The sequence below is a fragment of the Caretta caretta genome, chromosome 1 (genome assembly GCF_965140235.1).
Source record: "Caretta caretta isolate rCarCar2 chromosome 1, rCarCar1.hap1, whole genome shotgun sequence".
In the NCBI taxonomy this organism is placed as follows: domain Eukaryota; kingdom Metazoa; phylum Chordata; order Testudines; family Cheloniidae; genus Caretta; species Caretta caretta.
The window spans coordinates 59,131,127-59,155,840 of NC_134206.1; the positions used below are offsets into that span (position 1 = coordinate 59,131,127).

Sequence of the window (24,714 nt, forward strand, 5' to 3'; positions counted from 1 at the left end):
CTATCAAGCTAAACCAGCAGGGGTTATCCTGAGTCTGAATATGACAGACGGAGAATTAAAATGGCTCCTGCACCCCACAGGAGACTGAATCCCCAGGAGGCCTGTCAGACTTACAAGACAAAGACAGCCCCTTGGGAATATAACGAACAGACACTCCATCTTGATCCTTCACGTTAAGGAGACAAAGAAACCAAATGATGTAATCTCTATGATGGATCCTGGCCAGTAAAAAGCTGGAAAGGAGATGCAGGGCCCCCCCGCAGGAACCATCTTGAATAAAGACTACTGTGCTAGATAACGTTTTACGTACTTAGATGCATGTTTTCCCCTTTTGCTTGTAACCATCTCTACCCTTTATCTCCTTTACTAGGAGTTATTTAATCCATGCTCTTTTGTTAATAAAGTCGTATTATTTTTACCATAAACCAATTCAGTGCTGTGTTTGAAGGGAAGGGTGTATTTATCCCAGTTAAAGTACATGACAGTTTATTAATTTAATAGATCAGCAAACTCAATATCTTCTGTGAATGCACAGTGGTAGGGACTGTGCATTACACAGAAACATCTCTGAGGAGCTTGAGTTCAGTGAATGTCACCTGCTCGGTGAGGTCTAGTCCAGGAGAGCCTTGAGGAGTTTGCTGGTGAGGAAGACAGACTGGAGTGGCAGAAAGCTGACAGTCTAATCACCAGCAAAACATATTCTTGCTGAGTCAGAAAGAAAACAGTGGCTCACAGATCTGGGTATCCCCAGAAGCATGTTTCAAACACATAAACCAGAAGCGAGGCCCAAGGCTGCTGAGCCCCGCCCCTTACAATCACAAGCAACCCTATCATACAATCGCATTCATAAATTTGTCCAGCTCTCTCAAAACTAATTAAGTTGTTTGCCCTCACTGTCATGGGTATCTATGGAAAGGTATACATGAGTCCTAGTGTCCAGGGGATGAGGAAGGTGTTGAAAGGGAGCCTGAACTTGTGTCCCCATTGCAGCAGGTATCAGTTAGTAATGTGCTCTGGTGCAAAATGCACCACACACAGATGTTTGACTTCCCGACAGAATGGGGATGATCTTGCTCCCCCTTGCCTGTAAATATAGTGCATTGCTATAGTGTTGTCAGCCAGCACTTGACTTGCTGATTCCTGAAGGTGTAGCAATGCCTTTTCATGCCAGGCCAATTGTCTTAACTTCTAAAATGCTTATGTGCAAGCAGGCTTCCTAAGGAGACCACAGTCCCTGAATTGCCAGTTAATCCAAATAAGCCCACTCACGCCCGCACATAGGAATCTATTATAAAGGTTTTTGGAGGTAGAGACATGGATTAGGGAAATTCTTCTCCACACCTGAAGTTGCTCTGTCCACCCAATTTAAGAAAGATGATTTCCAGTGGGACTATGATCAACAGGTTGTCAGGACCCTGGTCTCAAACCCCAGTCTCAAATCCAGGCCCACTGGGTTCCTGAGAAGCAGTCTTGGCCATCATGCCACACCAATTCAAATTATCAATGAATTCACAGACTTGAGTAGGTCAGCTTCCAGAATTTCACAACCAGCTTCCTGACTGGCTGATAACCAATACAAAATCCCTACTTCCTTTCTGGCCTTGTCTCAGCAACAAGCCATTACCCACTAGCTGCTACTTGGATCCTGTTTGACCCTGTCTTGCCACCCCACCTGATCCTGCCTTGCTGCCTCACGCAACCCCACCAGATACCTCAGTGTACCTTCCCCTTAGATTAGATCTCTTGGCTATCATATCTCTTGTGTAGAGTAAATATAAAAATCAGAATTAAACTTTGCTTGAGTTTGATTAAAGAAGTGCGTTATAAAGAAAAGGCTTGAAAATAATGAGTTAAGTTCAGAAGGAATGCAGTGGAAAGAATGTCTGGTTCAAAAAAAAAAAAAACAGGAGAAGTTTTTAAAAAGAAGGCCTCTGACCGATAGAGGTTACTGCAGATGGTTTTAAATAAGACAGATAATCTGTCTTAGAAGGAGCCAACATGAACCTTGGTACGCCACATACTTCCTTGTTACCTCAAAAGTGTTCTCTCAAAGATTAGGGCCTATGCAAATCCAGGTGCAAACGAAGAACCGTTGGTCAGCAAAGAGACGGAGAAGAGATAGGGAGGAAAGGCCTTGGCAAATCTTATCTGGATTAAAACTGGAAATAAAAGTAAACTGTCTCAAATTGCCAATTACTGACTCAGCTAAAAACCAATGACATCACGTGTTTGTTAAAGCATTCAAACAGTAAACTCTAACAGGGTTCATTGCGAAGACCTGCCTGGCCAAGTTGGAGCCAATCAATATGGGTCTAAACACTCCTGGGTGTAGTCTATTTGTATCTATCTTTATCAAATACTTCTAAATGTTTCATTATTGTTAGTACATAATAAATTGATTATTTAGGCTTTTGGGGCATGTTTAGAGCAACTGTATAAATAGTTGCTCTAAACAGTCAGCCTTTAGATTTAATGAAGAAATTATGTTTAAATGAATGTTGTGGTAATACCCTGCATGAATAATAATTAGAACATCTTGCATGAGCTCTGACTACTTATCTGGACCACTCTTTAACCCACCTAATCCCTGGGCATCACATGTCTGCATGTGGCATCTGCTAGGTAGATGTACTGATCTCAACCTCTTTTGCGTGGATCAAAGGTGAAGTGTGGCATACTGTGTGATGTGAATGTATACTGCAAAGCATACAAGTATGAGACAGTCTCACTGATGTTCTTAGACAGACATGAAATTGACTTACGAGGTCTGTCATTGTTTGACACTGTTGTTGTAGAAGTTAGGCCCTCACTGATCTGAAGTCTAATACTGATGCTCTGAATTCTAAGCTCCAAGTTGGACTTAGTTTTGGTTTCTGACATTGAAACCCAGCAAGGTAAGAAGTTTTAGGATTGTTTGCACCAAGTTAGTCACCTGTTCTCCTTGAATTAGCCATTCAGCTTCATGGTGATGAAAACTGTTGGAGCTATGAAGAGGACAAAAGGAAGGACTCCATTCTGATAGCATGATGTTCCTACCATGAATTTCAGGTATTTTCTGTGAGCTGGACATAAGGAAATGTGAAAATAGGCATCTGGCAAGTCAAAAGCTGCAAACCAGTCCACAGGATCCAGTAAACTGATTGTAGAAACTGAGGTTGAAGGTGGTGAGGTGATGTAAAAGAATGAGTCTCCAACCCAGTCTTCTTTGTGAAGAAAGTGGGAGTGGGAACAAAAAGGACCCTGCCTCTGAACTCCAGCGGCACTTTCTCCACTACTCCCACTTGAAAAGAGTCTACCTCCTGCTTCAACAGTCTCCTGTGAAAAGGGCTCCTGAAGACGAATCTGGGCAGAGGGGAAGGTGGCTAGAAGGGACTGAAAATGGATGGATAGTCCTTGTTTATGATCAAGGACCCCGTGGTTCATGGTAATTATACCCCAAGCTTCTTGAAAATGGAAGACAGTTGCCATGGTAGAACAAAAAAGATCCTGTGAGGTGCCAACCAAATTCCCAATGTTGGTGTCAAATGTGGTGCCCATTCAAAGCTCCAGACTCAGGAGGCAGCAGACTGTTGCCTCCAGTGAAATATCTGCCTCTTCCTCAGTGGCTTGGAAGATCTTCGATGGCTGACCATAACACTTGAAATACAGCTGTTGTGTTGTCTGCTTTCTTTTTTAGGGTTGGGAGAGTGCCCCAAGGAATGCAAAGTTGCCCTGGAATCTTTCAGGGTATGATGTGCCTCATCAGTACCACTGCTGAAGAGCTTGTAGCTCTGAAATGGGAAGCCCTTGTTGTTGCTTGGGCTTTCCTAGGGATTCCTGCAGACTGAAGCCACAACAGTCTTCTTCTGGCAATTGTGTGCACTGCCTTGTCAGATGTGTCCAGTTCAGCCTGCAAGGATATTCTAGCAGTCAATTGGACCTCAGCCAGGAGGGCTTTCAATTCTTCTTGATACTCCTTGAGTAGCTTATCCACAAAGTTAGTTTGTCCTAGTTGAAGAAATCACTGAGAGCAGAGCTTGGCAATTTGCAACCCACATTTGGAGGCTAGCAGATAAACAGACCTTCCAGCCAAAAAGATCCATTTTTTGAGACTCCTCTTCTCTGGGGGTGGATTTCAGAGAATCTTGCTGCTTTGTCCTCTAGACAAAACCAGAAAAAGCCAGGGGAAAGACAGTTGATAAAAATATTCAAACCCCTTTGCAAGGACTTATTTTTTGTCCACTCTCAGAGTTGGAGTCAATGCAGATGTGTGTCATGTTTTGACAGGTTCCAGCAGACCATCATTTATCAGCACAACTAATCTCCCTGGAGTTGCAGACTAAACCATGTCCAAGAATGTGTGTTTCTCTTGTACGGTCTCAAAGGGAATATCTAAGATTCTGCCATTTGTTTTATCAAGTCTTAGAAAACTGCAAATTCATCTGCACCATCTCCCACAAATCAGATCAGGGTGGACAAAAATCAAGACTGTTTTCCTCAAAAAACATTTTAAAAAAATTTTAATAAAAGAAAAAGATATCTAAAGAGTTTTAATCAAGCTATATCTTTGAACTATAATGTCTCATCATGGAATAGGGATTATAAATTCTAATTCTGTAGTATGCGACAATATATTCATGTAATGTTTAAGAAAAGTTTTCTAAATGAGTTCCAATAGTTCATGGATTAGGGACCCAATCTTATGGGGTTCCACAGGCTTCTCTATAGATTATTTAGCCTTTAATCTTTCTATCTACCTAATGGGACTCAGTGTTCAGTCTAGAAAATACCATCAGAAATGCTTAGTTTGTTTTGCAGTTCTCAAACTGTGGCTGTGTCTCCAGAGGTAACATGCTTGTTAACAGCAAAAATGTTTGTAAATATACAGAGGTGAGAAAAAACAGACCTCAACTCTGTTGTCCCTCTGCAAATTTGTGTACACAAAGTCAATCCCTTACCTCTCTCTAAAAGTACAAAGTTTCAAAAAGTTCAATGAATAGAAGATGGTTGGGGGCGGAATAGATCTAGACAAGGAGAAGAACTCTGGAGATAAATGTAAGAAGCGAAGGACATAATATTTTAACAAAACAAGCATGTTTGCTGTTGAAGAAAAAATCCAGAATACTTAACGCTGTTGTTTTAGTTAAACAAAATTTAAATGTCTGTCTGGAGATGTTCTCCTCCTAATACAGTAGGACAAGATAATCCTCCAAAAATTAATGATTAACCTGTTGAACTGGAGATAGTTCACCTCCCAATGACTTCATAAATATCTGCTTCAATTACCTTTGGTAAATGAAATAACCAAACAATCATTCATTTTCTGACATAGCTGTAAAACTAATCTGAAAAGTTTTCAAAATAAATCAGTTTAAAAGTGTATAGTGTGTACCTTCTAAAAAAGGAATCTACATTTATCTGTGTTGTGAAGAATATGTAATAAGGTTATAACAGCCAACAAGAATGCACTTTTATGTAGAAAACCATGATTAAAATGAGTCTCCCTGACTAGTGATTTAAATCAAATCCACCCTGGAAGAGATTAGTAAAGCCAGGACTGGGTGCTCCTACTCTGGAGAAAGTTGTTCCTCTCGACTCTCCTCTTTTTGCCCCTGCAGCAGCCATGGATGAAAGATATTCTGTGGAGACTGACTGTGTTACCTCTTCAGAGAGGGAGACCTAGGACACAAAGGAGGATGCCGGCTTCCTGGAATAGGGCTGAATATGCCAGGGAGCCCAATATTGCCAGGGCATATACGGGTAATGCTATTGAAGATGCCCTGGGGAATATCAGATGGGATATCTTTGTATGGTCCTGATCTCTTTATAACTTCCTTCATTGACTGTTCCCCGAAATCTCTCCCCAACTTCTACTGAGCTACCCCGTGGTGAGATGGAGGACAAGTAGGAGATGATTCCCTGCTGAGTTAAGAGGAAGAGAAGAAAAAAATGTCCCCTCTCTAGAGGAAGAGACAGTTGTATCAGGAGTACCCTGCTTGCAAACCAAGGACTGTGATATAGTACACCTCTTTGGCCAGATGTGGATACTCTAAAGCAGTGGTTTTCAAACTTTTAGGCTGTGTACCCCTTTCCAAATAATGTCGCCTACTGTGTACCCTCATCTGAGATAAGGTCATAGTATGTCTATGATTTCATTATCAAATCTTACTAAATAAAATGCATTGTCTGCCATTACAGGACTTTTCTCACATACCCCCTGATGAGAGCTCGCATAACCTAGCGATATTTACACCCCAGTTTGAAAACCACTGTTCTAAAAGTAAAGGGTTTTGTATTGGCCTCCCTAAGCCTCTCTCCAGTAAAAGTGACTTTGGTACCTGAACCACAGACAGATCACTCAGTACTGTGTATTGCTTTTGTGCCAAGGAGGTCTGTACCAACATCTTAGGTTCAGTGAAGTATTCTGTACTGAGGTGATGGGTACCACCATCAACAAGTACCTAGTAGGTGGGGAGGTACTGGATACAGAGGTACTTGGTGCCTGGGTAGGACTGTGGGGCTATGTGGTCCTTCGGCGGAGATGGTACCACTTGAGCTACCTTAGACTCTAGTACTTAAGTACTAGAATAGGTCTTTTCAGTCTTACGACTCTTCGTTGACTGAGCCAGGAGTGAGTCATGGTGACTTCTGTCTCCTGCTAGGTGTTGAGGAAGGTAATCTGCATCCTAGCTAGTCTTTGGTCATGCTCCTTCCTGCTGCAGTGACAACTATACCAACGTAATAGTGGATGAGGCCTCTGATGGGAAGTGGCTCTGAACAGATTCATCTCTCACTAGGCCACTTCTTTCAGATAGCAACTTGAAAAGCAGCATTACAAGTTAATGACTTCCAGCGACATGGAATGAATCAAAACTGACCCTTGGGAGAAGGATCTTAAAGCAGTTCACTAGATATTCTATGGTTTGGATGTCTTCTCCAGACTTGTATATCAGGCCATCCTTCGTTTTCCGTTAGTGTAGTAAACGACTGCAATGCCTGTATGATGTTCTAATGTGGTTTGCTATGATTCATACCATATGATGCATGCTTTAGCCAGGTGACCATGCCTTGTTTCTTGACCCTGCTTATTTCCTCACAGCCTCCACACTGCCATTTGATGACAGTCCTGAATTTGTGTGTGTTTTGGCTGCTAACCAGACATGGACTTAAGGTGGCAATTCAGGGGGAAATGGAGATCTTCATAACTCTGCAAGTCTGAGTTCATTTACTGTGCAGTCGTACTCTCATATTATTGCTGGCTGAATCTCTTCGGAAGCATGTTGGCAAGATATGCACAAGGACAGGAAACCACACTGACCATACAGGTTGACTTCAGCACTCCTGTGACAATTCTCATAGCAGTATTCAATTGCATATTAACTTTAATATGTACAGTACCTGCCTGTACTGCATGGAATATTCAGCTGCCGAGGAGAGGAAGGCCAAGATGCCCATCTGCAAGGTGAGTGTCTTCTCCGCAAGTAGTACATGTCAAATATTGGCACTATCTGAGGCTATGATCCAGAACCACTCCGAGGTATCTTGCAGTACTGGGGTGCTGAACAAGGTGGACTGATCTTCTGGTTGAGGTCTTGCTGAAGATCTCCATTTGAGGAGGCCTGCATCAACTTCTGCAGCAGGAGAGTTTCAGCATTGCCTTCCTCCCTGTCTGGATGCACTTGGCGAAAACACACAACATCCTGGAATGTGTCCTTCCCCCAAGATATATGTTCGTTGGTATAGCAGGGCCACATGAGGAACAGGTATTAAACCCTAGTGATTTAGCTTCTACTAGTGTCCTAGGTCCCTGTGGGGAGTGGAGAGTAGAAGCTTTCTTTGTTAGCCTAGACAAGTTACTTTAAAAAAAAAACCACACATAAGCCAGTGAGCATAAGGAACTCTAAACAAACTTTGAATTATACATTATACTAATTCTAACAAGTTAAGCTAAATCACACAATGAGCAAGAAAAGCAGACACTGCCAAGGACTCGGTCTTGCAGCCACAGGCAGTAAGAAAAACTGAAGGGCAGGAGAGACCCCATTCCATCCTTTATGCCCTCGGGTGGAGGGCATAAGAGCACAGGCATAGACCCAACCGACACTGCTAGCCAAAAATAATCCCTTTTTGTGCACATCATGAGTGGAATCTGTGTGGACAATTACCCAGAGAAGAACTAAAGTTAGGGGTTTTATTGTTTGGTTGGGTTTTTTTAAAGTATTTCTCCATGTGGTCCAAAATATTTCAACTCAAGACAGTGACACAGGATTGTCAAGGTTCCTTCCCCACTCTGAACTTTAGGGTACAGATGTGGGGACCTGCATGAAAACCTCCTAAGCTTACTTTTACCAGCTTAGGTTAAAATTTCCCCAAGGTACAAAATTCTTTTACCCTTGGATTTCCACTGCCACCACCAAACTTTATCTGGGTTTACTGGGAAACATAGTTTGGACACGTCTTTTCCCCCCCAAAATCCTCCCAACCCTTGCACCCCACTTCCTGGGGAAGGTTTGGTAAAAATCCTCACCAATTTGCATAGGTGATCACAGACCCAAACCCTTGGATCTTAGAACAATTAAAAAGCATTCAGTTTTCTTACAAGACGACTTTTAATAGAAGTAAAGGAATCACCTCTGTAAAGTCAGGATGGTAGATACCTTACAGGGTAATTAGATTCAAAACAGAGAATCCCTCTAGGCAAAACCTTAAGTTACAAAAAAGACATACAGACAGGAATATTCATTCTATTCAGCACAGCTATTTTCTCAACCATTTCAAGAAATCATAATCTAACACATACCTAGCTAGATTACTTACTAAATTCTAAGACTCCATTCCTGTTCTGTCTCCGGCAAAAGCATCACACAGACAGACACACACCTTTTGTTTTTCTCCCTCCTCCCAGCTTTTGAAAGTATCTTGTCTCCTCATTGGTCATTTTGGTCAGGTGCCAGCGAGGTTACCTTTAGCTTCTTAACCCCTTACAGGTGAGAGGATTTTTCCTCTGGCCAGGAGGGATTTTAAAAGGGGTTTACCCTTCCCTTTATATTTATGACAAGGATGGTTACAGTATTTATAAGAAAAATGCTAATATATTTCCCCTTGATTTTAGTCATATTATAGACTTTCTGTAAAAGATGACTATGGACCTCAAGAGAGCAAAACTAAGTAAAATGCTCCAAAGTGCAAGAACAGTTCACTAGTCTAGTAATACATACACATGCTCTGCCTATGGAAAAGTGATTTATTAGACAGATTTATTACAATCTAGTTCATCCACCAAAAGACAATCTTGCAAACTCTACAGTTATCTATAGGATAGATTAAAATAATTTTTTGCTTTTATCTTAATTCCATAAGCCACAGGTCCTAAAGAAGTTAGCAGGGGTTCAAATACAATTGAAGATTTGTTGAGGAGTCATAGTACCAATGCCACTGTTCACCTATCCTCTGCTGTAAAGCAGGTAGAAAAGTGCAGAGTTTAAACTGATGCTGGATCATTAAAGATGAGCAGTGTGTTGGGAAGCTGTTGAAAGTTTAAATGAGATTTTTCAGATTTATGCATTTAAAATTTGAACTTAACTTTTTTTGTGAAAAGGGGAGAACTAGAGGTTCAGTGTAGCTCATGCCTGGATCAAAACGATACACCTTTGCATGGCTGCCCTTGTTTGGAACTCATATACACACAGGCTCGGGTTGATTAAAAACAATAATCTTGGTAATCTTACCCAAAAAATGTTGCCTGCCCCCTGTTTATCACAGGCATTTAAAATCACGCAAAACCTACCTCATACCTATACTTTTCAGAAGCTCCGTAAAAGTGAATGTCATCTCATCCAAGTCAACTGCTGCAATAAAGATACAGATCCCCCACATGTCCTTTTTCTTTTCACTATAACCCACCTAGTGGAAGAGAGAACACAGTTTTAGCTTGCTTTTTGAGTTATCACCTGAGTATTATATACAGAACACTAATCTGTTAAACAGAAATCCCAGAAAACACCCAAAGCTATGATTCCTAATTACCTGACAAGTCAAGAGTTCCAAATATTTACATCTTCTAGATGAAAGTGCAAAGACATTCCAATACTCATTCCTGCAATGCAAGCTTGATTTCACCGGTAAACTTCCAAATACCCTTAGAATGGGAATGATTATGTTTCCACTGAAAAACACAGTGATGTGCTTCAGTTGTGCATAAGCAATACATTCTCATTAAGGCATGTGTGTACTGTAAGTGCCTCAACCTTTGAAGACAAGGCAGATTACAGCTTTCAGGACCAGACATAATCACCTTAAAAAAAAAAGTCTTAAAAAAGGCTGGTACAAATTCACAAATGAAGGAAAATGTACAATTAGACGTGTGTGGGATGAGGGTCCCCAATGTTATTTTGCAGCCAATTCTGCTTAGTAGTTGGATGTTTAAAACCTTAATTTTTTTTTGGCAATGCTCATACTCAGTACAGTTTCATAGAATCATAGAATATAAGGGTTGGAAGGGACCCCAGAAGGTCATCTAGTCCAACCCCCTGCTCGAAGCAGGACCAATTCCCAGTTAAATCATCCCAGCCAGGGCTTTGTCAAGCCTGACCTTAAAAACCTCTAAGGAAGGAGATTCTACCACCTCCCTAGATAACGCATTCCAGTGTTTCACCACCCTCTTAGTGAAAAAGTTTTTCCTAATATCCAATCTAAACCTCCCCCACTGCAGCTTGAGACCATTACTCCTCGTTCTGTCATCTGATACCATTGAGAACAGTCTAGAGCCATCCTCTTTGGAACCCCCTTTCAGGTAGTTGAAAGCAGCTATCAAATCCCCCCTCATTCTTCTCTTCTGCAGGCTAAACAATCCCAGCTCCCTCAGCCTCTCCTCATAACTCATGTGTTCCAGACCCCTAATCATTTTTGTTGCCCTTCGCTGGACTCTCTCCAATTTATCCACATCCTTCTTGGGATCTGCCTACTGTCCACTGGATGTTCCTGAATAGTCTTCCCATTGTACTTTTTATTAGCCTTATTGACAAATTCTCAAGTAATTCCCTATGCAATATAACTCCCGGTGACAAGCAACAAACCTGAAGAAGCAGTGCCAACTAAATTCAATGTTTGTTAAAAGAAAAGGAGTACTTGTGGCACCTTAGAGACTAACAAATTTATTTGAGCATAAGCTTTTGTGAGCTACAGCTCACTTCATCGGATGCATTCAATGGAAAATTCAGTGGGGAGATTTATATACATAGAGAACATGAAACAATGAGTGTTACCATACACACTGTAACGAGAGTGATCACTTAAGGTGAGCTATTACAGCAGGAGAGCGGGGGGGCAGGGGGGAGGAAAACTTTTGTAGTGATAATCAAGGTGGGCCGTTTCCAGCAGTTGACAAGAACGTCTGAGGAACAGTGGGGGGTTGAGGGGGGAAATAAACATGGGGAAATAGTTTTACTTTGTGTAATGACCCATCCACTCCCAGTCTTTATTCAAGCCTAAGTTAATTGTGTCCAGTTTCCAAATTAATTCCAATTCAGCAGTCTCTCGTTGGAATCTGTTTCTGAAGTTTTTTTGTTGAAGAATTGCAACTTACTGTAAACTCATTTTAAGGAGAGAAACTCTTGGATAATTTTAATTGCTATCCCTTATTTAGGTTTTATTGTTATTTAGTGAAGATGGCTCCCTATATGGAGAAAATCCTTACTAAATTAGTGTACCAGAAAGAAAGTCATATGGAGTCTAAAATAGGCGGTTTTGGAATGGAAATAAATAGCATCTCTTTCTCCTTGTTGGCTCTTTCCCACTGCTCCTAGTAACTGACAGATGGACTATCATGAAGTGGGATCACTGTCACTGTTCTCCCCACACAGTTTTGCAGGCTATTAAGGCACTTAAATAGCAGACAAAAAGCTTTGGGTACTCTGCCTCATGAGTAAGGCTAAGATTATGTCATGGTTATTTTTAGTAAAAGTCATAGACAGGTCATGGGCAATAAAAATATTCACGGAAGCCATGACCTCTCTCTGACTTTTGCTGCTGCAGCTCCATAGTTTCCCCCACCACTTGAGCTGTGGGGTTGCCCCTCCACCCTCAGCGGCTAGGAGCTGCAGCGTGACCATATTTCCAAAAAAGAAAACGGGACATCCCAGCCACTCACCTGAGGCATCCCCCTCTCCCAATGTGAGGCTGTTGTCTGTTGCTGGAACCCTGAGGAGCGCCCCCTTAAGAGTCTGTCACCTGTTGCTGGAATCCTGCCAGGGCCACATTGGCTGTCAGCTCCAGAGTCCCGCAGCCCCTGGAGCTGAAGCAGAGAATGTCAGGGAGGTCTCTGGAAGTCACAGACTCAGTGACTTCCATGACCCGTGACATAAACGTAGCCTTACTCATGAGTTTCCAGACTAGTGAATCAGATAAGAGTGAGAAAGTAACTGACAATTTGAACACTGACAATTTGGATAATACTGAACATTTATCTAGTCATTTAGAGTTAAGGAGAGTAAAACCAGGAAAAAAAATAAACCAAAAGCAGTAATTTACGATTTTATCACATCAAAGAAAGTACGGAGGAAGTTGAAACTACAGAGAATGAGGAATCTCCTTGAAACTGGGTAGTACTATATCTGATCCAGTACACATGGACAAGTTCTAGAAGGTAGATGGCAAAATACCTAAACTTAGATCAAGCCAGTAAATCCACTCAAACTTTATACAATTACTTCTTTTGTAGTCTGACTGCAACGAAGTTTTTATTAAAAATAAACATCTATTTCAAAATGTGCACGCTTCCAGCTGTCTCAAGACAAGCCCAGATGAGAAGACAGTAAACTAAAACTAGCAATGAAATAAAATTGGGGTATGAGCTATCATACTTTTAAAGTGGCCTCATCACCATTTAAAGGAAAATTTGGATCATCTTACCTAGTAATAAGCAAGTTAGAGAACTGTCTAGAGAGACAAGGTGGGTGAGGTAATATCTTTTATTGGTCCAACTTCTGCTGGTGAAAGAGACAAGCTTTCGAGCTACACTGAGCTCTTCTTCAGGTCTGGGAAAGGTACTAAAAGTGTCTCAGCTAAATACAAGATTGAACAGATAGTACATATTCTATGCTAAGAAACCATTCAAGGTGAAGTGACTCATTAGCACTTCTGTAGTCATGGGACAAAAAAAGGGGTTTAGTGGGTCACAGATTGTAATATGCCATATATCCAGTGTCTTTATTAAGACCATGATTTTTAGTGTCTAGCATAGCTATGAATTTAAGCTTCCTAGAGGAGAAAGGAAATTGGATGAAATTATTGGTGATTTGAGGAAGGGGAATAAGAAGGTAGAATCCTATATTAATGATAACACAGGAGTGGGTGGGGTTGGAAACTGTTAAGGGGTTTAGTTTGCTGGACTGGAGAAACTAGAAAGTGAATAGAATATGTAAGATTCTCTATTTTTCAGTTTTCATATTAGGCTTTATTAATGGGCTGTTTCTCACTAGTTGAAATTTGGAAGCTACCAATCAATGTTTCAAATGGATGATTAGCGCTCAGTGATTACCAGCGTATGAGTTTATGTCTAAGGCTATGTCTACAAGAGTTTACAGCGGCACAGCTGTACAGATGCAGCTGCACCACTGTAAAATCTCTCATATAGCCACTCTATGTCGACAGTAGAGCGCTCTCCCATTGATATAATTAAACCATCCCCAAGGAGTGGTGGTAGCTATGTGAGCAAGAAAAGCTGTCCCGCCAACATAGCGCTGTGCATACTATCATTTATGCCAACGAAACTTATGTCACTTGGGGGCATGAGGTGTTTTTCATACCCCTGAGCGACATAAGTTTTGCTGACATAAGTGGTAGTGTAGACATGCCTAAGTGTGACTACCATTAAAAGAAAACAGTAGGAAAAACAGTGGAATGGACTAAAATAATGAAGGTAAATTCTTCTGAATTCTTTACTATGGTTATGTTTTAAGTAGCTAGATTGAAGCAAGAATCCTTTCTAGAAGTGCAGAAAATGCGTTCTCAAAAATCAAATATGCCACTGAATTATGTTAGTAGGGTGAAAGATGAACAGACATATCTGATGATTCTGCAAATAAAACAGTAAAAAGAAAAGGAGTACTTGTGGCACCTTAGAGACTAACCAATTTATTTGAGCATGAGCTTTCGTGAGCCACAGCTCACTTCATCAGATTCATCTGACACATCTGATGAAGTGAGCTGTGGCTCACGAAAGCTCATGCTCAAATAAATTGGTTAGTCTCTAAGGTGCCACAAGTACTCCTTTTCTTTTTGCGAATACAGACTAACACGGCTGTTCCTCTGAAATAAAACAGTGTCATCAATAAGTAACTACAGTGATAATTTAAGTTCCTGTTCCAGACCTTCCAGCAGCTATCTGTTCAACATCATCTTGACTCAGGAAGAGTCTCTACCCGTCTTGATGTCCACAGGTCAGTTGAATTCAGAGTTTCATCAATCCTTACAAGACCTACACTCCTGTTCGGTCACCTCAATTATTTTTAGTCCATTCAGACAGGTTTGGTTGCAATGATAAAACTTTACAGATTAGGTCATGAAATAATATCAGTACTGAAAGACAGATATAAAGACCTCATTAATTAGACAGACTTGAGAGATGTGTTTTACCTGAAGTATTTTAGCTTTTCATTTTTGGCCATCTTTGTCTCGATTTCTCATTAAATCTACCACCTTCACAACTCGTAGAAAGTCAGGCAGTAACTCACTGATGCCACATATCTAGCTACTGAAATTCCTAGTGATTGAATCTCCCCTCACAACAGGATGTCTACAACCATAACCTACTCCTAGGGTGACTTCAGTGAGTAACGGATTATGAGACTTCTCCACCTCTAGCAGAAGGTGGGTTTGTCCTACTGACCTCAGGAAGTCTGTCCATCTGTTTGACCATGGTCCCCTCCGATCATAAAAACAAAATTTGAACAGAGGGTGGGGCAGCCAATTGTGAGGTGGACCTGCTGTACAATATCCTACATAATGTCTAGAATTGTCCTTCTGCACCGCTGGCATCAAGATACTGTGCTTCTGCTTGGAGAGTCACAAACTAAACCAAGTAGTTGTATGTTTTCCTCATTATGCAATAGACTGATTATCGTCCAACTGGACTAGTATGCTACTAGTATTCTACTTGCATAGTTAAACTAGAGCTTTTACTCTGACAGGTTCTCTTTATTTAGAAGCTGGGGCTTACTTTAAGTTGATTTTCTTAACTTTAGCCCATTAATGATTGTGAAACCTACTCCAAGAGTAATTCCCATTTTCTCTAGACTCTTATACCCGTGAGTGCCTCTGTCTGGAGTCTCTGTGACTGTGCCTCTTGATAGCATTATGTTACTGGTACAAAGCACAAGGAATTTATTACTAAGGGACAGACAGCTGCTCTTACCTATATATAGCTCACTTACTTCAAAAACTCAGATTTAAGATTAGTTTTGAGCATTCACAGTCAAAATCACTTATAGCCCTAAAAATTATTTAATACCTTTATAAAAATCCTGCTACATGGCTATCCTTCATTGAATGCTCATCAATAGAAAAGCCAAGGTATTGGTAAGCAAATCAGTAAAATGCTTATTTACTTTTGACTATGTAGTAAGAATTGTGCCTGCATGGTGTATATTGAAGAGATTATTCTTTCAGTTCATACCATCTTAATATGCTGCTCTCTCAGGACTAAAGTGTTTATTCATGTCAAAATAACTAGATAAATGTAGACTTTTTTTTCCCCTCTGCTTACTTCATGCATTTGAGATTGCAGTAAAAAAAATGCAAGTTTTTGTCTAATCTCTTTTCTTTGGTTTATTACTATTAAGGAAGAAACAAACCAATAGTTAATCAGAAATCCTCCACCATTCCTAAATGTTTCCTTGAAAATGCCAGTTAGCCAGTTCCTTTGGATTCCTTCTTGGAATGTGAAATATAATGAAGTTGGCATTAAGTCTGAAGAGGTTATTAAACTGTAAGACCAAACACTCTTTGTTTATAGTTGTCATGGGGCAAACAACATTTAACTTTCAAGGGCACAGAATATTTTTCTACTCTTTTTAAAAATGTTTCTATTTTACAGGAAACTCGCAATACAAGGGAAGTCCTAAGAAGGCTCACATATAATACTGAAATTCTTTGTTATTTTCTATTGCAAACAAAAATTCATTTTTCATTTGGATTCTTATTTGGAACTATTGCTACTTAAATGCTTGAATCTAATAAAATTTATTATTATGATTGTTTCTGTTTTACCCACACTGAAGGCTGAATCCTGCAGCTGTGATAGGGGCAGTGTGTGTGGGGGAGTGGATTACTCCCCCTTTATGCTCCTGGATCCTATCTCCAGTTGAGAATGAGGCTCCTGGTGCAAACTAGGAAAGTCAGAGGCCTATTCCAAGTTGAACTGGCTGGCAAAGTCTTCCAAGGGGCCACTCTACCAGCCAGGAATCTACCTGGTATAAGCTGTGCTCAGAACACTGTCTTTTCTCTGAAGCACCCTAAATGCTGGACCAGAGAGATGAGGCACTTCTACTGCCTCTTTGATATACTGCCACACAGATTCCTCTTTTGAAGGGGAGTCCATAACTGGCTGTTTAATCAGACTTTATCTTGCTTGAGTAAACCAGTTGTAATAGGAGACTAGGGTCTACCCCTGAAAATTAATGAAATTTGAGCTATGATAATCATGTATAGTCAATGGAGCTATTAGTGAAGGAGTATCACTGGGGAATCACCCCGTGACTATCTGTGTGTGGAGGGTTGAAGTTGGTGACCTCCATGGCACCATTCCTTCAGAATCTGCAGAGTTTCCTTCTGTACTTGTCAGCACCAATGGAACCCCTATTACTGGGAATCCCAAAGCAACCACTCCCAAAAGTAGACCAGGCAATATGATTCCATGGACAGCCATGCTGGCAGGGAGTACAGGATGGCTCTAAAGGGTCCTAGAGCCAGCGGAGAGGGGCACAGCCTCTACGAGTATATCCCTGTGCCTCTGCCAGATTCCTTAAGGTCTGATGGGTTTAGGTTCTGAATCCCCAGCTTTGTCTGTGTCACAGCAAGCCCCGATGGAGGATTTGAGGGGGAAGTCTGAGAGGAGAAATCTGACAGGTCGTTTCTCCCTCCCTCTGGGCCAATCCAGTGGGCTTTCCAATAGGAAGGCACAATCTAGCTCGTAAGAATGTCCACACTGGACCAGAACACCGGTCGATCTAGCCAAGCATTATATTTCTGACAGTGGTCAGTACCACATGCTTCAGAGGAAGAGGTAAAGTCTCCACAGTGTATAATTATGCAGTACCATGTCTAGGAGTGAAGTTTTGTCCTAACCTAGTGGTTGGTTTATGCCCTGGAGAATGAGGGCTTGTACTCCCTAAATGCTTTTATCCTAGCCAGTTTAACTGTAGATAGTATTATTATTCATATGAATGTCTAGTGTTTTTTTTTAAATCCTATTAAGACCTTGGACACAGGAAAGGTACATCTACATTGTAGCTGGAGGTGTAATTTCCACCTCACGTAGATACACATGTGCTAACCTTAGTCAAGCAAGAGGATTGTACTCAGGTGGCAAGCCTGTGCCATGCAGGTGTTTATATCAATTTTATTGTTTCACCTAGTATAGACTCTGGAACAATACTGCACTGATTATTAGAATATTTTATAACCAGAAACTTAGTTTTTAGACGTTTGTCTTCTACAAAGTCTGGATCTCATATTGAAAGACTAAATCTTCTCCACTTAACTAGATAAACCAAGGACAAAAAAAACTTTTGTCTTTTCCACTTGATATTTGTGGTTCTTAAGTATGAGCAGAGGAACTGCTTAAGACTTCAATCCTGGCAATAAAAAAAGCAGTCTCAGACTTTGCTGGGAGAGGGATTTTTATTTTAAGCTGCTAAATGTTAACAAAGTAAGACTGATTTTTAATTACGTCAGGGTTGTAAAATTTGACATGAATAGTAAAAACACTAGTCAAATAGAACAGCAAGGCCCAGGGACATCACCCTGTATGAAGCCCACCCAGTTTCTGAACTCCTCACCACTATGAAGGGAAAGGCACTAACATTTCTACCAGGATGTTGTCCCTGGACCCTACACAGCAGCTCCTAGAAAAGAGAAGCTACTGACATGTATGTGAACTTTAGAGAGCTTCTTCCCCCTGCCCACCTAGACTAAAAACAGTCTCTGCTACTCCATCCTTATAGCCAAAAGAACTTTTTTGATAAATGGTTTCAATACCCGCCTCCACTCATAGAGGTCTGACACGTCAGTTTTAAGATCAAGACTCTCAATCTATTCAAACTACATGCTACTCTCTGGAAAAATGGATTTACCAGATCTCCAGTGGAAAATAGCCATGGTAATTTTAGGAAGTACATTAAGTCAATACCTTGGACCAGCAGAATTTAATTCTGGCTCTCAGAGCTGTATGGTTTTTAACTCCTACTTAGAAAAGCCGGAAGACAGGCGCTATGAATGAAAGGGCCTCCTCAGCCATGACTAGACACAGCACCGATATTAACTTGTAATGAAATCTGAAAAGCTGTGTTAACAAAAAAAAAAGTAATTTGTTTTTATTAGTACTATTCATACTGTTTTTATTTTTAATCAGGACTACTCTTCCTGTTTTTATCCCCTACCTAGGCCCTCACAGACTATGGTTGAGAAAAAAAGTCACAAGACAGAAGTGATAAAATAATTGACTCAGTATTATAATGCTGATAAGTAGTAATTGGTGGTCTGGAGAGTTGACTGGTCACATAGTCCTGGTTTAACTACCATTTACAGTAAATATGAATTTTTTTTTAAATCAGTACATTTATTTAACTACACAGAACAAAAATGAGGTTATGCAAGTTAATTTATACAGATGTGTACACACAGAAACCTTTGTACTTTCTGATCTTGATATAAACCTGCATCAGAATGATAGCACTGTAGCATTTCATTTTAAAATAATTTGAATTTTTTATTAATTTCTTTCTTGGGTGGGCTAAGGCAACACGTTAGGCTAAGCACAGCTACAGAGCTCAGTATTTGGAATCAAATATTATTGTGAGAATTAACTATACCAAGTACTCACTAGAGTTCCATCAGCAGATGACACTTTTTCATAGGTCTTCCAAGCATTTGCTCTTACAATATCTGATACTCGTAGAGTGTCACAAAGTGCAACAAAGTCAGTTTCTCCAAACTCAAGCCTAGGAGAAAGGGTGAAAAAGACTATTAGTCTGGTCTATACGTAACAAGTTAGTTTAAACGCAAATTTATCTCTGACATGGTTACGAAGTATAAAACATTAGATATCATCTGACACATCATTAGATACAAAGCCCATTCTGTTGAGCATCCTGCAAAAAAGCTGGAAAAGTTACCTTGTACATGAAGATAATATTTAGAAGTTTTAATGTACCACAATACCTACATAACTCAAACCTGGAAGTCGCTTATAACTGGAGAATTGCAGATACAGAATTTGTATCGACATCTGACCCGCAAACATAATCCTCAGATATAAAGCGGATATCCGCAGATTTTCAGGGCTCTACCTATAACACCAAAACCCCAGGAATGGGTTGAAGGAAGGTCATAGCCTAAAACTAGTAACTAACGTGCATCCGATGAAGTGAGCTGTAGCTCACGAAAGCTTATGCTCAAATAAATTGGTTAGTCTCTAAGGTGCCACAAGTACTCCTTTTCTTTTTGCAAATACAGACTAACACGGCTGCTACTCTGAAACTAGTAACTAACAGTGCACCACGATTGGAATAGCCCTAACAAAAAGTCAGAATTAAGACCCAGGAACTGGTCTTACATTAGAACTTCTAATCTAATCCTAAAATTCTAGATACATGTACATCAGCTACCTGTAGCAGAGAGAGAAGCAAATCCTTCTGTCTTTTTAAAAAGTCTATACTCCTCCTCTCCCTCCAATACAACTGGAAGGTGAGCCGGTGTAGCATGAAAACCTATCTTAATTTGCTACTTAGGGTGTACTGAGCATGCTCAGTAACATCTGCTGAAGTCACTGCCCTTCCTTGGCATCAGATTCTGCAGACTGCTTTTTACAGGGGTTAAAAAGGGGCAAATTGGAGGAGGCGGGTGGCCAGGGTGTGAGCAGGGGGTGGAAACTGACTGGGAGGGGGGTTCAAGCAGCTGGAGGCAGGGTTAGGATAAGGGCTGAAGAGCAAATCAAGGACGGGGAATAGGAGCCGGTGTTAAGCCCACCAGTGTGCTGCCAGAGGGCAATAGAGGGCAAAACCCTGGCACAGGCAGGGGCAGAGGGGGTAACAGTTACTCTGGTGGACTGAGACAAACGTTTGCAAAAATGGGGGAGAAGGGGTTGTCAGAGGGTCCTTTTTATTTCCTGTCCCAGAGGACAGTAAGTCTCAACATGAGCATCCCAGGGCTGGGTTCTTAAAGGCACAGGTATCCCAATGCCAAGTCATTGCAGCTCCTCTGTCTGATGTAACCCTACTGAGGTGCTGAAGGACACCCGAGTCAGTGAAATATTTTACCCCCCTCAGAAACAAAGAATCCCTTATCAGTGTATATGACCGCATAAAGTCTCATAGCAGTTCACAAATTTGTCCTATCTGCTGCTGGGATTCTCTGAATTACTCTTAGCAGCTCATCATTTACCTTTGTTATTGTGCAAATGCATGTCATTGTGCTATTTAATTTATATTTTAATAACAAATACTCATTGAAAATATGTATAAGTAAGTACTTGCTAGTAGTTTTAGCATTGACATCTGCATTTCTAGTATTGCACTATGATTTTTACTGTGATTTCTAATTTGGAATTTTTCATTCTAACTTTTTCTTCTGTACTGGGAAAGACGAGAGGTAGCAAATTAGGACAAGTCAGCAAATAAGAACAAACTTACACATCAGTAACTACTACTTGTTAGGTTTCAGAGTAACAGCCATGTTAGTCTGTATCCATAAAAAGAAAGGGCATACTTGTGGCACCTTAGAGACTAACAAATTTATTAGAGCATAAGCTCTCATGAGCTACAGATGAAGTGAGCTGTAGCTCACGAAAGCTTATGCTCAAATAAATTTGTTGGTCTCTAAGGTGCCACGAGTATGCCCTTTCTTTTTACTATTTGTTACAATTTGCTATCCATGTTCCAGTAGCAGATTTGGTCAGATAATAGTTTAATATCAATAACTGCTACTGGTAGCAAATTACACCAGATAGCAGGGTTGGGTTTTTTGTTTACTTGTTTGTTTTTACAATACCTTAGATATAAGTAACTACTGATGGTAGCAAATTAAGACAGATAGTTTTTCACACTACCCCGGCCAGGGCTGTCCTTTGGACATTTGGGGGCTGAAGAGCTGGAAGTGATCAGGAACCCAGGTAGGACCCAGCCTTACATTCTGGGTTTGCACTGCCGGAATCTTTTAGTTGTTAACAGGTCAACACTAAGGTTACATCAGCATGAATTACTTAAACACTTCCTCACTACAGGTGCCTCCAGTCAGAGCCAGGTCTTCAGCGGTTACAGTTCACTACGGCGAGCAGGGGTGTTTAGCTGGCCACAGCTGACGCGGCCAGCCCCAGCGAGGCTAAGGAGGGCACGGTCCGTTTGACGGACAGCGGCGAGCGCGGAGTTTATACAGCCAGGGCCACCTCTGCCCAGGGGCGCTGAGCACCGCCTCAGCCATCACGCCCAGGACACCGCAAGCTTCCGCGTCTGCCCGAGCGGAGCTGCCCGCACCCAGGACGTGCCCGGAGCAGCGAGAGGACGGGGCGGCGCCACGGCTGCTAGAGCCCCAGACAGGCAGCGGGACGCCGAGGGTCCCGGGCTAGGGAAGCGGCGGAGGAGGCGCCGGGCCGGAAGAGGGGAGCTGCGACTCTCACCTGGCGGCGGCAGACGGAGGCGTGCCGCAGTCCGGGCTGGCTCGCTGGCCCTTGGCAGCGGCGGCTGCTCCCCCCTTCCGGGGGGGCTTGGGCGGCATGTCGGGCGCGCGCTCGAGCGCGCGGAGCTGCCACAACCGTTGGGTCAGAAGTTTAAATGTCCACCGAGGCGGGGAGAAGGGAAACGGACAAACCGGTTCCCCGTCACAGCTCAAACCGCGGGAAAACGTCACGTCCGCCCCGCCCACAGGGCGGAGCGTAGCGTCACTTCCCAGCCCTCGCTCGCTGCAGAGCAGGGCGGAGAGAGAGCGTATTCCAAAGGGGGCGGAGCCTGAGTACAAAAAGGAGGCTGAGAACCCGGAAGAGGAATTCGGAGTCTTGGCAACAGAGGCTGCAGCTCGAGCCGTTCAGCCAATAAGCTCCCCCGTTTCTCCTAGCCAATAGAGGAGCTGCTGCCGCCTCTCTGTACTCTGGGTGTCCCAGCAGGTGGAGTAGCTGCCTGCCCTTGAGCCCGGCCGCTAACTGGGGGCCCCCAGCCTGGGGCCCCGCCTTTCCTCAGCCGCTTCCCAGCCCCGCTCCAAGCCCTCCCGCAAGACCCCTCCCCCCCCGCCGCTCTTTGCCCTCCCCCAGGCAGCTGCGTGGCAGGCGAGCCAAACAGCCGGTCAGTAGCGCCTCCCGACAGCGGGCTGGCGGCGCTGCTGAACAGCTGATCGGTGAGGCCGCCGAACCAGTGGCGAATTTAGAGTTCGTGGGGCTCTGTTCTCAGCTTCGTTTTGGGGGGCCCCCGCGGGGACCCAGCCAAGAAAAAAAACGTTCTCTCTTATCTCCCCCATCCCCGTTTTTCACTGGTTTTTTCCTTCATCCTCCGCCTATATTATAAGCGATAGCAAGTAAATGAAAATAAAGGGAGGTACCTGGAATGTTTTTGTAGTCTTAACTTTTTTTTCCCAAAGACCACTTGAAAGTTGCTGAGAGTCTCAGCCGACTTAATGGTCTTTCCATATCTGGTTTGTACCGTTACCTAACTATGGTAAAGTGCTTTGGATAAGAGTGCTTTATTAAAAAAACGTAAATAAACATTGCGGTCTGGCCAAGAGTTTGGGTGTGTGAGGGGGTTCTGGGTTGGGATGCGGGGTCTGGCTAGGAGCTAGGGTGCGGGAGGGGACTCAGGGCTGGGGCAGAGGGTTGGGGTGTGGAGCACTTACCTGGGGCAGCTTCTGTTTGGTGCGAGGGGTGCAGGTGGGGATGGGGGGGTGCCGGAGCTCCCATTTGGTGCTCAGGGTGGGGATGGGGGGGTGCAGGAGTCAGGGTGGGGGGCTGAGGGTGTGAGCCAGGTGTGTGGGGGCCAACCCTGCCCTGAGCAGCTCAGGGCTATGGTGTGTGTGTGTAGGGGGCAGTGCGCAGGGGTGGGGAGAGATCGGTGTTGGGACAGTCCCAGTCGCTTACCTGTCCCACCACTGCTCCTGTTCACTGCCAAAGGGAGCTTCTGTGGTAGCAGCAGCACGTGAGAGCTGAGCGCCCTGGCCTGCCACGCCATTTCCCTGACTTTTTTCCTGGGGCCGCCAGCAGCAGTGCATGCCAAGGACTGCACCTGCTCTGCCCAGCATCCAGAGGAGCAGAGCAACAGGACAGGTGCCCCACCAGGGAAGCATGCACGCCACCCCTATGGCGCGCCCCCGCCGGCCCCTCACCTGGCTGCCTGCTGTGACACGTGGGGCCCCCAGCGCCAGCCTATAGGAGGAGTACTGGGAGCCAGCAGGAGCCCGGCTCACTAGCTGGGGGAGCGCACCGCACCTCTAGCACGGCTCTTAAATGGCTCCCTCCCTGCTCTTCACCACAGCTTCTGCCCCCACAGGTGGTGCTGGACCGTGCTGGGCTGCCTGGCCTTGGGGCCCCTTGTAGCTGGGGGGGCCCCATGCCAGGGCACTGTGTGTTTCATTGTAAATCCGCCTCTGCACCAAACAGCTGTGGCTGGTGGAAGCTTAGCACCCACTATGTTTTTCTATGGGTGCTTGAGCCCCAGAGCACACGGAATCAGCTCCTATGATTGTGATCATCTAGTCCAGTGGTTCTCAATCGGGGGTCTGGGGCCCCATAGGGGGCCTCTAGCAGGTTTCAGGGGGACCTCCAAGAAGGGCCAACATTAGACTCTGTGTGGCCCAGGGCAGAGCACTGAAGTCCCACCACATGGGGCTAAAGCCCAGGTCCCTGAGCCCCGCCACCTGGGACTGAAGCTGTAGCCTGAGCAATGTAGCTTTGTGGGGGGCCCTGTAGCCTGGGGCCCCAGGCAATTGCCCTTGCTAACCCCTAATGCCAGGCCTGGCTTTTATATGCAGGAAACCAGTTATTGTGGCAGAGGTGGGCTGTGGAGTTTTTATAGCATGTTGAAGGGGGGCCTCAGAAAGAAAAACTGCAGGTCGCAACCCAGTATTGGGTCACGGAATGTAAGGCACTGGGTCGTGGCGGCTCTGGTCAGCACCATCGACTGGCCCGTCAAAAGTCCCATCGGTGGTGCTGCCTGGCTAAGGCAGGCTAGTCCCTACCTATTCTGACACCGCGCTGCGCCCCGGAAGTGGCCAGCAGCAGGTCCGGTCCTAGGTTTTGGGGGGGGTCACAGGGCTCTCCATGCTGCCCCCTCCTTGAACACCGGTTCCCAGCCAATGCCAGCTGCGGGAGGGCAGTGCCTGCAGTCGAGAGCCACACGGAGCCGCTTACGCGCCTCCACCTAAGAGCCAGACCTGCTACTGGCCACTTCTGGGGCACAGCACTGTCTGCGGTGCCAGGACAGGCAGGAAGCCTGCCTTAGCACCCCCACTGTGCCGCCTAGCGGGAGATGCCCAAGTTAAGCC

The 24,714-nt window shown here is 43.6% G+C and overlaps 1 protein-coding gene across 5 annotated transcripts in view; it reads right to left on the bottom strand.

Annotated features, from left to right (window-relative positions):
- RB1 (RB transcriptional corepressor 1) overlaps positions 1-22,123 on the bottom strand; it is a 177,415-nt gene extending 155,292 nt beyond the window's left edge. The window contains exons 1-4 of one of the 5 annotated variants that reach the window (XM_048849917.2): positions 21,869-22,122; positions 19,079-19,196; positions 12,128-12,271; positions 9,767-9,882 (exon numbers count right to left, since the gene is read on the bottom strand). In XM_048849917.2, coding sequence (XP_048705874.1) covers positions 9,767-9,882; positions 12,128-12,271; positions 19,079-19,196; positions 21,869-21,966 — 476 coding nt within the window. In that variant the 5' untranslated portion in view covers positions 21,967-22,122. Of the gene's footprint in view, positions 1-9,766; positions 9,883-12,127; positions 12,272-19,078; positions 19,197-21,868 lie in introns of all 5 variants that reach the window. The other 4 variants (XM_048849925.2, XM_048849955.2, XM_048849935.2 and 1 more) reach the window with 4 other exon arrangements.
- Between the last annotated feature and the right edge of the window lie 2,591 nt (positions 22,124-24,714).